Consider the following 18777-nt stretch of genomic DNA (forward strand, 5'->3'; position numbering starts at 1 on the left):
CTCGTATTTACCGATCGACTGTTTGTATTACTTTAACACACTTATTAAAATCAATTAGGGAATAGTATCGTTTTTCGTATTTACTGTTTGACTTTGTATTACTCTAACAAGCCCAATATAAAATAAATAGCACTTACTGTATACCGTAGTTTAAGGAAAACAAGCAAACTATAGGGCATAAGAGATACATGATGCCTTCTTATCATGGAAGCCCAATGTGTCCGTCATGCAATTGACCAAGCAAGATTGACGCTGACAAGCCCACGTCTGCACCACGAACTCTTGCAATCAGTTCTTCCGGACAGTCCAGAACAAATGGCGGGACGCCCAGTCCCAACACAAGGAACACCGGAGAATGCCCGATATCCAACTGATAACATAACTGATAAGACTCCAAGAGCCCCTTTGACGCTGAGGTGGCAAAATCCACAACCCTCGTTGCCCTGACAACAGTAACTCCCGAATCCTCCTGTCCAATCCACAAACAGACAATAATCCTAAACAACACCCAAACACACCCTTCTTCTGACCACAGACTGCCCCGCGAAAGCCTTCATATAGACCATGTTTAACTAATCGTTGTCATTTTTTTCCTCAGGAACCTTTTGTTGACTTGTGATATGGTGGCGCTGAATCCTCGCCTGGGTCCCTCTGTGCTGTATGATTGCTGTCGACTCAGAATAAATTGTCAACTTGTGTTTCGAAGCCTTTTTCCAGCTTTCAAAATGGAGTCAGTACACGGGGTTAAGACTAAGGTGAAAGCGTGGGGTTTGGCCTTTTGGCTGGGTTGCCGGATTTTCGCTGGCCCGGGTCTTCGGATCTGCGCGAGCGCGGGTCCAGCTGGCGTGATTCCGGCAATCTGGCTAAAGGGTCAGATTCCTTCATTATCATTAAATAATTTTTTGAGTTCATCGCCACCCTGCCGCCTCTCGAGACGGTGAGATGAAGCCTCGTGCGGCATTGAACCACTTGAGCCAATTGGTTCGAGAAAGGGTTCATTTAGTAACCCCTACTGGTTAAATGTATGATCACAGTCAGAGGTCTTTTAACCACATGAGTGATTCGTAGATTTTGTGTGTGTGTGTGTGAGTGTTACGGATGGAGAGTAATTTATCTTTTTGTTCAGGTATCTATGTTTTCCCTTTCACTTTATACTGGTTTATGTTGGTTTTCACCTCTATTTTTCCTTTGCAGTAGTTTCCACCTGTGTGATCTCAGAAGGCCTCCACAGCTGGAACCACTTCCTCATTAGCCAATCATCCAATCATCTATTTCGTCCTGCCACTATATAAGTTGAATTGTTTGCTCTGTTCAGGAGAGGCGGTGGCAGCTCTCAATTTGGTTGTGTTGGTTTGTTGAAGCCTGTTATGTTTTGACTGATTCTGTTTGTGACGTTTGCTTTCTGCCACTTGCTTATTAATGAGCTCTTTTTCTTTAGGTTGGCGCGGAGCACAGAGGTAGGGACTTTAGCTATACACTGTCCTGCAAGTATACATTAGTGATGGAGAAACCGAAGCTTTCTGAGGCAGTGAATCAATATCAAGCAATGTGTCGAAATGGTTCAGTGTTATGAAGCATTTGCCATGAATCGGTGTGGTGAGTCATGACACTGCTTCACCACTGCTTTCTGTATCACTGAAGCAAATGTGTTGAAATGGTTCAGTGCTATGAGGCATTTGAAACAATTCAGTTTGATGACATATGTTGGACAGAAATATATTGAACTTTCATATAACCAAGTGTCATCTGAGCAACTAAATATGTGGGTCGTATGGTGGTTACATACTTTGCCTAGTGTGCAAGCAGTAGTGGGTTCGACCCCTAGCATGAAATTTATTCTTTATTCTTCCCCAGATTAATTAAAAATAATAACAAAAACAAAAAGCGGTTTTGTTACTTTTAAATGAAAAACGGAAATGCTTGTGGAATAGGGAACTCTTGATGGTAGGTGTATAGCATGCTAGTGACACTGGGATGGGGATTTGGGTGTTTCACACATTTTTATTTAAAAACAAAATCATCTCAGCAGCATTTGGTTTCAGCCGGTTCCTCTTTTTGCTAATGACCTCTCCAGCTTTTGAGAATATTCTCTCACATGGCACGAACAAATATACAAACTGGCAGATAGGCAAACACAAAAACTGACAGACAGACACAAAACCAGACACAAAAATTGACTAACTGACAGACACAAAGAGTAACTTGGGTGTGTGTGTGTGTGTGTGGGGGGGGCGTATTATATAAATCAGTGTATAGTATGTCAATGAATGCCTATACTATGTGCATTTGCAAATTAATCTAATGTGTAATCTGATCTAATTTTGCTTTACTCTCCCTCGTTCTCAATATGACGTAATGCGCGCAAAAGCTCTCCTCACAACCCACAACATTTTGAGGGATATATCCCCTTTTTTATAAGCATTGTGAGTTTGAACCAAATTGACTGACTCGACCCCTCGCTACCTGAGTGACACGTCCACGCTCATGGCCGACACGCGTGTGCAGTGGCGGTCCTGGCTACTTTCGCACCCTGGGCGAACCACCCCATCAGCGCCCCAAAACCGACATCCAAACTACCCCCCCCCCCGCCGACATCAAACACAAGAATGTGTTACGTTTTTTACGTTATTTTATTAAAATAGTCTATCCCCCGCTCAGAGGCGTAGCAAGGGTACCCGGGGGCCCTAGGCAACAGGCAACATGGGGCCCTTTGAGCATGTGCAAGTAAGGGGGACAGTTGGTCTTGTAACAATAGCATATTTAATAAAAGTCTAATAAAACCTCGCTCTCATAGAGCGCTTTTTTGGACACTCAAAGTGCCCGCCCCCCCCCCAAATTGCATTATTCATTCACTTCACAATATCCTTAATTATTTACACACATTTGGCTTAATAAACAAAATGTACTTCAGATTATTATTATTATTATTATTGTGCTTAGTACACATACCTTTACACATACCGTATTCTACTGACTAGCTGGTAAGTTATAACATTCTGGCACAGAAGTGAATCATGTAACATCTTTTCATTCTGGCTGATCATTGTGTATGGTGATTCTAAACACTGATTTAATGTTCTAGGTAACATCTTTATGTATGAAGAAACGCTAGCATGCTGCAATGCTGTTAGCAAACGCTAACAAGCTAGTTACAACAAGTTAAGGCAGTGAATTGGTTTACTACTACTAGTCTGCAGTGCTTCGACTACATTAGGACATAAAACTACAGTAACATAGTACACTCACCGCTGTCTTGCTTCCTTTTCTCCTCTTCTGCTTTTTTTTTCTTTTTTTATTTCCAGACGGATAACTTTTCATTTTGCCAATTAAAAAAGGGCCCGATCACCGCCCACTCACTCTGAGTCACGTGACACACATACATATTTGTGCAGTAAAATGAACACGAAGGTGGGGGTGGGGGGTTCGAGTGCACGCTGCGTGCGGTCATCTTGGCCATAAAAGTGGCGAAAACTAAGCACTTTACACTCATATGGATGTACAACATCATTTTAAGACGCTAAACTAACACCTTCCCTCTTAAAGCAAATGTGCAATGCGAATATAAAGTAAAGAACGCTCTCCTCGACGCAGCGAGAACGAGTGGGATCAACCAGCTGACGTAACAGGAAAAACACGAAACGGTCGCGCTGATGACGGCTCTAACTTATCATAAGAACTTTATGGCATGAAGAGGAAATACTTACATTCGTTCATGGACGCACAGATTAATCCTAACAGGTGGGGTGGCCGTCCTCTGCTCAAAATGCGCACCTTACACTTACGCCTATTCTCGTTCTCAGAATATGCAGCGCTTTTGACGTAGGACAATAACAGGACTAGTTGCTATGGGAACGTACGCAGCGGCATACCGCATACCCAAGTAACCTCGCTAAAAGGAGTATTAAAATTGCTAATAAAATCATTTAGGATTATTTTACATGCATATATGTTATATTTTTCTTATAGAGTATTGAACGAGGAATATGATAGACCCATTAATGGACTTTCTTGGAAAAAAATCACCATTTCTTTAAGTAGTCACATGAATAATGAGGTGGCCTGTGAAAAACTGTATAGAGTAAGGAGGCCCGCCCCCCTCCTTGCTTTCCCTCTGAGAGAGATTGAGACTCGTCCTGCTCACTCACTCTGCAGTTGCGAGCAACTGATCCCCCTCCCGTTTCCCCCTGCCTTTTCCTCTGACACACACGACTCTCAGCATCAGTAACATGTTAGTAAGGGGCGCCCTAGCGCCCACTCTACTAACTTGACGTGGAAATGAGCGGTATAAGTCTAGAAAACTAGCGGATATTTTTTTTTTCTTCCGAGGGCGCTTGTGCGCCCCCAAATAGATTGCGCCCTGGGCGGTCGCCCACATTGCCCATAGCAAAAACCGCCTGTGCGCGTGTGACATCACAACGCTTTGCTTCCGCGGCCAGGTGTTTTTCCACTGAATGAAGCGAGACATCAGTACAACGTATCGGAATACTTGTTGCCGCAAGCGCTCGACACTTGTCGGACGTCTGCTTCGAGCGTGACGTCACGAGCTGTTCCACCGGATCCAGCGAGACATTGGGACGATTGATTCGTGATACATCTGCCGCAAGCACTCGACACTTGTCTCGAGCGTCTGCTTCGAGCGTAACATCACTAGTATACATCGTGTCTCCCACCTCACGTAGGTAACCCTCTGTATTAGTCCATTAGATAGAGCGGCAACACCACCCATGTATTTTGGGGCACAATAGGTGCCTGCCACGGTAGTGATTTAGTTTGGGGGTTGTTTTGGGTTCCAGGTTTAGTTGGGGTTTTTGGAACTTTTTATTTGGTGTTTGCTGCATAGTGCAGGGGGTTGGGAGAATTTTTGTGTGCTCTGTGTCCATTGTTTCTTTTGTTAAATAAATTCTTTTGATTTGCAATTTTGATTTGTCACTGCCGTCTTATGTTACGCTCGCGGCCCCTGACCAGCAGGGGTACTCGTAACAGTGTGTGTGTGTGTGTCTGTTGGGAAGGAAGGTATTTACAAAATATTGTTTTAACAAATCATCTACTATATAGTGCAGTCCTTATTGCTAATAAATTGCTCACTAGACTTGAATGTGTTGAGTTTTGAACACTTGTGCGTTGTAGGTTCAGACCACTGACATGTTACATGAGAAGAGTGTGTAACAACAGAACATTGCGTGTAGTGTTTTGACAACGTGTTATTGTGCAATTGACTGCAGTGTTTTGTAGGTTGAAGCCTTGAGCTTTTACATGAGAGGTGTGTGCAACAACTGAACATTGTGTGTTGTGTGCAATTGGCATCAGAGTGTAAAAAAGGAAAGTCAGAGTCTAGGGAGGATAAGGGAGTGTGAAGTAATGACAATTTGGGTTGAACGAATCGTACATGAAATTAGGGTTGTGCAAATTGTGGCCAAGTTTAGATTTTGATTGAAATTGTTCAAAACTGTTCAAACAAACAAAAAACAAAAAATTAAACAGCACACAAATATGCAGCCTTTTTTCTTTTTGTACATGACTGAGGATTCGTCATGATGAAGCATCTAGACGTGCTGATTGCCGGTTTCAAGGTATACTGTGGTATGAAAACGTCAAGTTTCAAAACCCCAAACATTTTCTGTCATACCGTCCCTCAGGTATGTTATCTTTTACGTCCTAAAAATGCGCGGAGAAATCCCTCGCTTGCAGCTGCAAGGCTCAACCCTCCCCCACCGGTTGTTGCTCAGTGTCAGTGAGTCAGCTGTGCTACACGACGGGTGGAGGAGGTGAAACGCCTGAACATTTTCCCCCCATCACCAAAAACGAGATCGCTGGTATGGGAATACTTCGGTTACAGGAAAGTTACAGACGGCCGTGGCTTAGAGGAGGAGGGCAAACTGACATGTAAACCATGTTTGCGGAGGGTGGCTGCTACGGATGCAATACCTCCAATATGATTTTGCATTTATAAAAAATTTAAGGTTAGTAAACACTAGAGGCGTGCAAAATTTCCGATTTTTAGATTATTCGCGATTCAGCCGTGGAAGATTCGAGAACGATTCACAAACATCCAAATTCCGATTATTGAATTATACCAGGTAAAGCGGAAATAAAACGCAGTCAGCGCGGTCTTCGGGACACAATGAGGAACAGACCGAGAGTAAATATCATGTGCAGCTAATGCCGCTAGGTTAAAAAAAATACCTGACTGCGGCCATCAGCTGCTACAAACAGCGCCCAGTTGCTAGTTGCTACAAACATACGGCAACATACGGCTATGGTAGATATCACATATATCTAGACTAGATGTGAAATGACAGACTTTCCCGCGCGAGTAAACAGGCGCCATCTTAAAGCAGTAGACTTCTCTAGAAGGCTCTGTTGTAGAGAACCTAATTACTTTTTATCTAAAATACCCCTAAATCGGCAAAATCTTGACTTGAATCTATTTTTAAATGATGAAACAGTTTTAAAACTTTCACATGTCGAAAGTAGACATGAGGAAAATTATGGAATATCGGGCGCCATTTTAACAACTTTAACGGTTGATTCACAACATTAAATCAATTGAATGTAGTTTAAAGCTGATGATACAGAATGGGGACAAGAGTACTTTATTTACTGTTTTTAACCGGTAACTTGATACTAAAATAGTAGTTTGGTTTATTTAGCCTGAGAGGATTTTTGAACAATTTTGGAACAAATACACAAAACTTTTTTTTTTTTTAATGGGGGGAGGGGGGCATCATTAATCGATTTATAATCGAATCGGAGTCTCTGAATCGTTATCGTAATCAAATCGTTAGGTGCCCAAAGATTCCCACCTCTGGTAAACACTGTCATGAACGTTTCCAACCAGCTACGAGAGTTAACTCCAGTGTGTTTAGTGTGTCTAGCAGTGGTAAAACGTGTTTTTTTTTCTCTCTGGCAACTGTGTGTTGCTAGAGTGTGTGTATAATATAAACATAATACGAGTCATACACACGTGCATTTATGGAAAATAATTATTTTTGTTCTGATGTTAATAATGTTGAGCTGTGGCTGTGGTTTTAGGCTCACTTAAATGACTGCATTTATTTTAGTTTAGAATTTTCTATTTAACTTAATATACTTATGTTTCAATTTGCTAATATGTTTTGAAAAAAAAAAAAAAAATCCAGTTCAAGGGATTTTTTTTTTTACCTCTAATATCTGTAAAGTTTAGATTTTTGTTTGTTAACAATCATGAAAAACTGTAAATGCCAGGAAAATCAAAGTAGTCTGACCTAAAACTTCTAATGGTGTGTATTTGTTTTATTAAAGGCCGTGCATTACATAGTAGAGTTTGCGATTAAAATATATTATACTGTACATTGTCCGCAACCTCAGCGTGTGTCAGAGTCTTGAGTTGATGCCCTTTCCTTCTTATTCGCGGTTGTATAGGCAAGCGGGAATATGCAGGGATAGTGAAGTGTAAATTTATTCAAAAATGGATGGAAGATGGTTTATTTAAGAGGTGATTGGCCTCTGGTGAAAATAACAACAGCGCCTAGTGCAAAGTCTTTCAAAAGGATTTTCTCTTTCGAGACAATAGGGGTCAAAGTCGTCAAGTCGCACATGAAAGGAGAAAATCCTTAACGGTCTGTGGAAGCAGTTCTGTGTTTACAGTGAAATAAAATTATTAATATTTCTTAATCAGAAACTGTTGGGATATGTTTTTGTCTAAAATGGTATTTTTAAGGTATTTAAAATGTATTTGAAAAGCATTACATTTGCCTTTTAAAATGGTGCATGAACCCTGCTATTGTTTTTCATTACTATCTCAAAGTCTGTTTAACCGAAAAATCACTTGTCTATTTGCTTATTAAATTGAACATTTGAACACAAACGGCTGAACCGAAGTCAACTTCGTGATGAGGCACAGTTGGCCCATGGCTTGATGATAATAGCCAACACATGTTGCTGTGCCACCCGTTGAGCCTTGGCCCCAGTCATCAGTGACACACAATCATGCACACACCCAACAATAAGTTTGGTCTCGTGAGGCTGGGCGAAACGCCTGAAAAACTGTTGAGTTTTCAGGAGCTTTTTATTTTTTGTCTCATGGCTGATTACTGCAGATTTATTGTTGCCTTTGGGTTTCGAGACATTTAGGGAGCCAGCTGGGAGGTCTTAGTAGTTGAACTTGTTAAAGTTATAAGAAGACCAGAGCGCAATACATTGCAACAATCAGAGTAAGACATGACACATGCATGAATTATTGTCTCTGAGTTACTAGTGGATAAGATTAGGTTTTATCTTTTCAATGTTGCTGAAATGGAAAAATGCAGTTTCAATGATGTTCTCAACGTATAATATAAAATATAGAGCATGGTCACATACATCTATGTAACGACAATATTTTTTTGCTGTTTCACTTTGAATACCGGTAATAGTATTATAAGTAGTATCCTTAAACACAACCCAATGATACTTAATATGTCATTTTTTTCAGGATTCAGAAGAAAGCAATTATCAGACATACATTGTTGAATCTCAACAAGACAGGTTTTAAGGGCATGTGATACTGTCACGCGGCAGCATACTAGATAATAGACCGTCAAAAATTGATCCCTGTGGCACATCACAATATTCGAAGGTCACGTTAAAATGAATTACACGGCGCGTCCTATCGGAGAGATAAGATTTAAACAGCAATGATGTTGGTAATTATTAAGCATGCTGAGTAAAGAACTTTTTTATATCATGCTTTCGTTTTTGTAGATAATCTTTCAAGCACTCTGCCCATTTGTACATCACCTGTGAAAGTACACTTGTAAGGTACACAATAAAATGTTTTAACGGTCCACATGTCTGAATTACAGTCTGCATTTTTATGAAACACTTAGAGGCTGTAAAACAGGAAGTACGATCAGGGACGAAAGTGGCTAGAATTTCTCCCTGACATAAAGATCGCCACAATCTTTATTTCTATTTTTTTTTTTTTTTTTTTTTGGGGGGGTGTCAAAACTACTAAAACCACTTAAATGCAAAGAAAACTGCTTTTGGCGTACTTATACCTGTAACACACGCACACCACAAACTGGTTTTACACATGCATTAGGCTACTGCTACACTTACTGTAACAAGGCATACATTGTAAACTAATTTTCATTCCAAGTTCCATTTTTTCATTAATTTTTTAAACATTTTCAATTTATTATTTTAAATATTCATGTAAGTTAATTTTATTGCTGACACTGCGTTTCGGGGTCATCAACATCATGCGCCCCCCCGCCCCAAAAGTCAAACTCCGCCTATGCCAGTAACCCCAGTCTCTACCTCCTAATTTTTATTTTCCCTCATTTCCATCTAAATCTTCCTTTCTTCCTTGTTAGTCTTGTTTCGGATTTCGTTGTGACTCATTTGAGATTTGTTTTCGGCATTGATAGACATTGTTCATTCTGACTGTTTGTGAAAGTTGTTGTTGCAACCTTAATTTACTTATCCTATTTTTCGTACTTTAACCCTTGAGAGTCGAAGGACGCGCCGGCGCGTCCTCAGCGCACGTCGTCTTTGAAGCGCCCTCACGTTTTAAATACGTCACCCACATGCCGTTGGTTGGTCTCGTTTTAAAGTGCGGAAGTTGCGGTTTACTCTCGTTATTATTTGAAGTCAATCGACCAATTAAAACGTGAGATATTGTCATTTAAGTTTTATAGTTTTATTGTCCTCTCAAAAAAACATTAAAACGCTGCATGGATCATTTGTTTGTGTCTATATTTCCATCATTTCTTGTCCTTTTTCAAAACGGAAGCTCCATGAAAAAAACACAAATCAAACGAACCCTTTCGAAGTCACAGTGGAAGCACAAAATGCATTTTTTAAATAAATATAACTGCCATGCGAGGTTCCACCGAACGAGAGGGAGGAGTGTTCTGAAGCAGCGAGGTGGCGAGCCGACGGCCGTTTGGATCGAGCAGCGACTTTGTGTGACTTTGAGAATGAACGGAAAACTAAATTTAGCGCAAGCAATTGTGCTATTTGATCAACTTGAGGAAGAGGATGGTCCAAATTCGTCATCATCGTCTTCTTCGGAAGAGTCCTCGAGTGAAGATAGTGACGTATTTGAACACGTGGGTGACGCCATCGACGAGCAGAGGTAAGCAAACTCACTTTTTTTTTTTAGGCTGGAAAAAGTTTCTTTTGAAAGTTTCTTTTGATATTGCAAGACAAAGTTAATTTTGATGCAATATAAGTGTGTGTTTGTGTATATAATAATAAAATGTGCATATCAGATCAAAGTCGTACGTGAACTGTGTGTATCCAAGGCAGGAATTTATAATTGTGGTGATCTTCTTTCTATATGAAGATTAGGGATGTAGCACATATTCAGCTATGGTATTCTTTCTATTGTCATACATATAGGTTTCCATTATTATTTATTGCTGTATATATTTTTATTTTATACTTTATTATTTTCATAAATACTGACTTTTTTTCATGTACATTTATAGTGACAATGAAAGTAAAGTGAAATGAAAATGGAAGGGTGGAAAGAGGACCAACACCCCATGGAAGTGTGGGCTGTGTGATGTCGCCCTGTTTCGAATTCCAGGACGAAACTGCTTTTCGGAGTGGCATGCCTGAAAAAAATTTAACTTGTTTATTGTAAATATTTTTGAAAATACTTTCCCCCCCCCCAATGTTATATATATATATATATACATTTTTTCCCACAATCAGTCTTCTCAATTTGTGTATATAAATGTGTGTTCAAGAAGCTTGATTGTGTGTACATAGTTTTCATCAGGTGATGGGCCGCAATACCTAAACTCATAAAGAGATGGCCTCTAAACACTTTTTGTGTTAGATGGTATATATTTTTTCACTGTTCGGTCTGCTGTATATAACCTGTTTTGGCTAGAGCATGTATAAAGGCAAAAAACGCCTATGCTATACCTGTTGTTTATGTTGAATTGTCAAATATAAGACTATTTATTCTAAATTTTTTTGGTTGAATGTTCATCCTAACATGTTGAATAAATATTACAAAGTTTCAAAACGGTTCGTTACGCATGTTTGGTTGTCAATTGGACATCAAAATTAAAAATTTTGACAAAACGATTGTGGAATTTTTGGTCTTTTTGGGCCCAAAATGATGATTTATAATTGGTCAGTGACGGAAACAACAGTTTGGACATGAAGTTCAAGGTGTCACAAAAAAAGGGACCAAACCAGGCCATCGTAAAAAATTCTTTCTTTGAAATATAAAGGCAACTTCAAAGGCATGCAAAATCAGACAAAATAGGCCCAGACCTTAAAGGGTTAAGTCGTTTTTTTTCATAGTTTGGCAAAGGGTGCGTCTTATATTCTGGAGCGACTTATGTGTGAAATTCTTAACACATTATTATATCATTGTTGCTTGTTAGCATTTTCGTTATGCTATAGTTATCTGAATAACTCAATAGCTATGTTACAATTAACAAACCGTGCACGTTCTTAGTTCATTGTGTATGCGTTATGTAATGTTAGCATACCGTACACCGACTGTATTCAGCCTGTTGTTCTCTTGTATTTTTATTTTAAATTGCCTTTTAAGATGACATGTCTGTTCTTGGTGCTGGATTCTATCATATAAAGGCCGAGTTATGCTTCCGCGTCAGACCTGCGCCGTCAAGGAAGACCCGATTTACGACCCTGCACCGTAGCCTGATGCGGTCCAATTGATTTTTCAAACCCTGTGACGGACATGGACTGTGATTGGTCCGCTCAGACTGTTGTTTCCGGTTCAGCTCGAAATCACCGCCATTGTACACGCAAAAATGGACCAAGCCGACGGGAGTATCATCGAAGAGTCTCGTCAAGACATCATTAAGATTGTCAAATGGAAAGGTCAGCGATTGAATAAAAAAATGGAAGGACCACCGAGACGTGTGTGTTCGGAATCGAGTGGCCACACGAAGCGGTGACCCAGTAGGCCAAAAACTGCCAGCTTAAAATCATATTTTTGGTTGGTGCACTTCATCATTTATTGTGTACATCTGTTTGCTGTGAGTCTGTGACTTATTTATGTGTCACACTTCAAGTATATGAAGAATAAAGCACAGGTTTGGTGTCAAAAGAGTTGTTTTGATGTTTCATTTTCAACAACACAGTTCACACCAGGCCTATACGCAGACTATGCAGCTGCTTAGGGCCCCTGACCACAAGGGGGCCCCCAATCTGGCAATAGTTTAATTTATATACTATTTTGTTTACTACAGTTTGCTTTATTTGACTTTTGTGAGTTTTGATACTTGATTACAAGCTTAAAAAAATAAAAGTTCTTCCTTAACTTCTTTCTTTCCTCTTTTAAAAAAAGGTTTGGCGCTATCTACTGTAAGTACTGACAATCATTTGGGGTGAGAAGTTTGAAGTATGCAGTGCAACAAAATCTGATTAATATACAAAATATGGACCATTGGGGTGGATTGCATGTATGGGTTTCACAGTACACTTTGATGAAATGGTGGGCCAAAAATAGGGCCCCTTTGCATTATTTTGCTTAGGGCCCCCAAATGGCCTGGGCCGGCCCTGGTTCACACACGACACATCATCACCGATTGAGAGTGCCTCGGTGCTTTTATGATAACGTTAACATCAAGGCTTCCAACGCAGTTTGGGAAGATCCATAGACGCCAGAAATCTGCTATGGCTTCCAACTGGCTGGTTGTAGAACGCGGAAAACAAATCGGGGCTTTGCAGACCTCGGACAAAACGCTGGACGCAATGCTCGACGCCAGTTTGAAGCTAGCCGCCACTGCTAGTTGGTTTTCACTCAAGGCTAAAACTCTCTATGCGATGCGGCATCAAAAGTTGGACAGATCGCCTCGAAACCGTCTTCTGCATCGCCTGCGCCTCAACATTTGTATGATCAACATTTATTCAATGTTGATGAGCTGAAGATCCACATTCAAGTGTTCCTTCCATCTTGCATTGTTTATTTTTTTATCCGTTACACTAGACAAGAGGACGTCAACAAGCATTCCCCAAAACCGTACAAACATAACGCCACACCCTTCTAGTGGCTTGGCAGTGAATTACAGAACAACGCGTCACCTGGCCGGAGAACCATCGAATGTCGAATGACGCCGTCGTCGCTGCGTCGTCACCCCAACGCGGGAGCATAACTCAGGCCTAAATGTCCCCCCAAAAATCGACTTGTAATCCGGTGCGACTTATGTATGTTTTTTTTTTCCTTTACATTGCGCATTTTTTTGGCTGGTGCGATTTATACTCTGGTGCGACTTACAGTATAGTCCCAAAAAAAATGGTAGTTTACAGTGCTATGGCAACCTGGACAAAGACAAATAACTGATCTTGTAATTGGCTGATTGGTGGAGGGCGGGACAGCCATTGTAAACACAAAATCAAACAACAAAAATTTGTTGAGTATCGACTTTTAAAATGGGAAAACTGTGGCTTAACCATTGAGAACTTTATTAGAAATATTTCACTAGAAGACTTTTCTCTAATGTCGAAATACAGTACAGGTAGTCCCCGTGTTACGAACGAGTTCCGTTCCTAAGCTGGCGATGCAACCCGAATTTCCGTGTAAATCGGAATTAACCATTTAACCTGAATACCCCCGAAACCTAAAAAAAAAAATGTCCAAAAACATGTATTCTAGGTAATATTAATAAGGTTAAGTAAAAACTAAGTTACTGTGAGGTATGTCGTGTTAAATGCAGTTATTTTCAATGATTGTTCGGGCTTAACTCGTGAGTGAGTCTCCTTGCTGAAAGCAAAGGGTGCTCAGGAAAAAGTAGGGAGGCGAGAGAGGGCGGATTTCATGGCCGTTCAGGTCCAGCGTTGCCTCTCTTAACGCGAGTCCGCCGTCCGAACCCCAAAAACGGATCAGGACTTGCAATAGGAGTCGCTGCCGGGGGAGAAGCAGCAGTGGGACCTGACGCCCTCAGGAACTGCAGGACCGCGACGACGTTGCTGGGGGAGGAGGGCATCCTGACATGGCAAGAACTAGGTACTGTTTACGCAACAAAAAAACAAAAAAAAAAAGAAATGGCGACAGAATGGCGGACAAGACTCTGTCGTCATAAAGTCGAAATCATGTAAGTCGGTTACGTAGTAACCAGGGGACTACCTGTATTAGGGGCAACAAGTGCAATTCTTACATATGGCTCCTTTAACTCTAGTTTGCGTGTGTTTCTTTCACAACGATTCACTCACTTTAAACACGTCAATTTCAACCTTAACTTGAGCTTTCCAGTGTCCTTTAGTACAATGTTCTTACCTTTGCTCTCAATTGTCCATCAAATGTACGTTACTGCACCCATCATTCACCAACAACAGGTTGTCCATAAACCTTTATCAAAACTGATAAGATGCATCAAGAATTATTACTTTCTTGTCTGAATAGTTAACCACTTTTAACAAAAACCGAAACCGTATGACATACGTAAATGGCTAGGAAAATTGAAATTGAGCAACTTGTTTCCCAAAAAATTGTACCAAAAAAATACATGTTTTCTCCTCGACTTTAACATTTTTTGTTCTTATAAATAGTAATGAATTGGTGCACCTCAATAAATTAGAATATCATGCAAACCCTAATTTCCGTTCAAAAAGTGAAAAACATTTATATAAATTAAATACAGAAATCATTCATTTTCATATATCATGTGATGAACTGCACAACTATTTAAAATGGGCAGTTAATGCAGTAACATGCTCCTCCCCTCTACATTATCAGTAGTGTTAACAAGGCCTGCCGTCTAGAACCACTTATTGATGCTTGGATTCTACTGATATGACAACATCAGTGTTTCTGCTGATTTTATTGGGAGCCCTTATAGGTATGCCTTTATGATTTTGATATGTAAGAAGTTCAGTTTTATACACATTAATATGAATTATCTCCTGTAAGAATCTATTTTGTATCTTTTTAATTTGCTGAATACATTTTATTCATTGATCAATAATCCGGCTGTATTGTGTCACATTGTAAAACGAAGTACAGAGGTTGGACAAAATAATGGAAACCCCTAACATTTTGGCATCATAAACATTGAACATAATTGTTAAAGAATGGCATGAAGAATATTCTGATGAAAGCGAGCATCTCGTATGGCCGGTACAATCCCCAGACCTCAACATTATTGAGCATTTATGATCAGTTTTAGAGATTCGATTAAGACGTCGATTTCCACCGCCAGTGTCTCTAAAATAGTAGTTAGAGGGTATTGTAACTGAAGAATTGCTTAAAATTCCTTTGAAAACCATTCACAAGTTGTATGAATCAATAACTTGGACAATTGAGGCTGTAATTGCCGCAAAAGGCGGACCTACCCCATATTAAATTAACTTTTGTTGATTTTTCAAGGTGTTTCCATTATTTTGTCAAACCCCTGTATATCCGTAGAGAAAAATATCAGATTTTTAGGGGAATAGTAAGGCCTCCAATGAGAAAATATGCTTTATTGCCTTACTTTATTACTGAAAAAAAAATGCATAAATGAATTTTAAATCAATTTTTTTTCACAATTGATTTTAAATGTGCATTATGAAATTATATATTGATATTTACATCTTTTTGTAATTATTGAATGATTTTAATACATTTGTTTCTGTGCTGTGCTTTTAATATTCGTAATAAAACCAGTATAAAATGTACATGTAATATTGTAATGCAATATCTAATATTGTAAAATGACTAAACAATATTTAGTTATCATAGTAATTAGTAATATACATTTACAATATAAATATAAATTAAAAAAAAAATATATATATATATATATATATATATATGACGAATAATTGTATTATTTTTTTTCCACATCCATATCAGATCATGATAAATTATGAATATATTTCTATATAAATGTGTTATGAATCAATATCATACCTTATGCTTTTAGGCTCAAGTCATGGAGCGGGTGTGCTGCCAGAATGCTCGGCAGCAATTACTGGAGAAAAGAAGACATTCACCGTAGAACTGACTCCACCAACGACACCAATAGATTTTATTGAATGGAGCTTTACCGATAGAAATGATGTCTCTACGATTATAATATCCACCAATACCGGACCAAACCCTGACTACCAAGACAGGATCCACGTGTTCCCTGAAACGGGATCTCTGGAGCTCAGGAACTTAATCCTGAGTGATATTGGTGATTACAAAGTCATCATAAGAGTTGGTGAAGTGCAACAAACAGGAAGCTGTTTTCTTTACTTACACGGTATGCTCCAAAAATACTATTTGTAAATACAATTCAAGTTTCTGTTTCATTTTGTCAATTACATCCATGTTGATTACTTTCCAAAATCATACTTGAAATCCCTCAAAATCCTAGGGAAATGGAAAAACATTTGGCCATACAGGTATTCCAAATGGGTATAAATAAATATAAACCTGCAGCTGCAGTTTGCTTGTTAAAGTTATTTATGAATGACAGGCATTGAAGCTTTGATCTTGTCAGAGAAGTTTGGGAATACTGCCTTTGAAAGGGCAGAGTCATTTAGCTTGTTAAATACTAGCGGTAGTGTGTTATTGTGTGTAAGTGCTCTCAGCAGCGTGAGCAGATTTGCGTGGACTCACTCAATGAAGCGTTTCATCAAGATGAGCATTTTGCTACGTTATTCTTGTTTAAAAATAATTCGGTGGGACAGTAACATGTTTAAAACTTATCTTAATCATTACATTTAGAGTGCTTAAAAAACATTTATTAAAATATACATATACTGTACATGGAAGTTTTTCCATTTAATTATACTTTGGGGAAAAATGTGTATCTCTTTCCAATGCTAAATCTGAATAAATACATTGAACACACTAATTAAAAAAAAAGAAAAGATTTTTATGTGAATAAGCTCCGCCTCTACTTCACAGATTTTCGATTACCACGATGGGGCGGGGGTAGGTGGTCCCTGTTAACCGCGAAAAACGAGGGATCACTGTATTTGGTACAAAGAAGAAAATGAACCCGTTTACTTTGTTGACATTGGTCAGAGGCAGTTTATATGGTGCTGAGTTTAACATGCTCTTGAATGTTGTTGGTTACTTCTGAAGACTGATGATGCAAAAAGATTTGAAATAGCTAAGTTTATCTTAATTTTTTTATTTCACAAGAACCTGACATGGGTGTGTACGCGTGCCGGATGCTGGTCTTTACAGAAGGGAAAACTCAATTCAACCTGCATAATAGAATATGTCTCTTTAATTATATGTAAATTCTACCCTACTTTCTTTGTGACGGTGTAAGGGCTAATGGGCATCCGCTGCTCGGTAGGGAAAAACTGTAGTGACAGAAGTCAAGTGTCCAAACACAAGGGGCTACAAAATAGAAAAAAAAAACCCACCAGAAATGGAAGGTTGATTTTTCGCTAGTCATTTTTAACACAGAAATTGTCGCTATGATGATTAGGAAAGTCTCCGTTTTAAATCATAACAACGGAATGAAAATTGAAAAAAGTACTACCCCGGATATTTACACCACAAAATCGCCGACTCGCACATTTTGCTGTCAATGAAAAAGGGATTCAGCCTCAGACAAATCATCCAATCATCATGCGGAGACGCTGGTCATCCGATGGGCGGATCAAGCCCAGCATTTGTCCAATAACTCGTCTCGTTTTGCTATCGTGGAACAATGCACTCTCAAATCTGTAGACATTCAATGTTCACACTGTTTAAAGCACTGTGAAGCTACGCAAATGAACGAAAAGAAAGCCATGTCCTAACAAGCCGAGGTGTGTCGTGTAGCCAAAAACTTTACTCGAGTAAGAGTAGTGATACTTCAAAATAATATTACTCAAGTAAAAGTCAGACTAGTCCTCTTAATAAATTTACTGGAGTACAAGTAAAAAAGAATTCAGTGAAAATAATTCTAGAGTAATCAGTAACTGCTTATGTCTGATATTTTTTAACTAATGCTATATGTTTTTTCCTCAGCACAATGAACTATAACCTACTATATGACAATATTGGGCCAAAAATATACACATAAACAATCAAATTCAGAATAAAAAAATGAAACATTACCGTCTAAAGAGCATGAGTGCCCTCACTTCCTACCACGAAATGAAAACGATCACATCTCAGGTTTTCAGTGGTCTATCGGTGCCAAATAAAAACTGGGAGAGAGGTTAAGATCCGCTGTTTCCGTTAGTGAAACGGCTATGTAAAAAAAATTTTTTTACAGTGCTTTAAAGTGATTGAATTCCAAGTGGTTGAACAGGCTGGCGTGATAATAGGATGTCTGACTGCATCTTGTGGTCAAGTGACTATTATTACATCATACTGGTATAGCGGAGTCAAGCGATTATTTTTGCAATGTCGGCCACTGTCGACATCTGGCAAAAATAAAGTAATATGTAGAGTAAGGAGGAAAATTGCAATGACTCTAATTAGCCCAAAGTAGCTGAGTAAGAGTACCATTTCTTCTTCACAAATGTACTCAAGTAATAGTAAAAAGTAGAACGTGGTAAAACTACTCTTCAAAGTACATTATTCTGAAAAAGTTAAGTGAATGTAACAGAGTAAATGTAACGCATTGCTACCCACCTCTGGTAACTAGTGATAAGAAGCTGATTCTGAACAAAAGTTGAGCAAGTTGTAGTGCGTACAGTATTTAGTCAATGAAATGTAGACTGAACAATATATATTTGTTCACTTATTTTTTTGACATTTTCAGGGAGGCAGAGCTTCCCTTGCAGACTTTGCCACTGGTGTGCACTACATTTAAAAAAAAAACTTTAATATTGCACCAAATTGTGTTCCAACAGTGGTATAGTTAGTCTAGTGGTATTCACGGTTGAGGATAAATATATATATAT

At 39.1% G+C, this 18777-nt stretch overlaps 2 protein-coding genes across 3 annotated transcripts in view; one reads left to right on the forward strand and one right to left on the reverse strand.

Annotated features, from left to right (window-relative positions):
• LOC130914622 (hemicentin-1-like) overlaps positions 1-18777 on the reverse strand; it is a 52185-nt gene that overhangs the window by 29321 nt on the left and 4087 nt on the right. The gene's annotated exons all lie outside the window — the stretch shown is intronic.
• The window catches only part of LOC130914617 (hemicentin-1-like), a 46511-nt gene that overhangs the window by 7246 nt on the left and 20488 nt on the right, over positions 1-18777 (forward strand). Inside the window, exons 1-2 of one of the 2 annotated variants that reach the window (XM_057833982.1) lie at positions 14692-14792; positions 15858-16181. In XM_057833982.1, coding sequence (XP_057689965.1) covers positions 14747-14792; positions 15858-16181 — 370 coding nt within the window. In that variant the 5' untranslated portion in view covers positions 14692-14746. Of the gene's footprint in view, positions 1-14691; positions 14793-15857; positions 16182-18777 lie in introns of those variants that run through there. The other variant, XM_057833983.1, reaches the window with a different exon arrangement.

This window comes from Corythoichthys intestinalis, chromosome 4, assembly GCF_030265065.1.
Source record: "Corythoichthys intestinalis isolate RoL2023-P3 chromosome 4, ASM3026506v1, whole genome shotgun sequence".
In the NCBI taxonomy this organism is placed as follows: Eukaryota; Metazoa; Chordata; class Actinopteri; order Syngnathiformes; family Syngnathidae; genus Corythoichthys; species Corythoichthys intestinalis.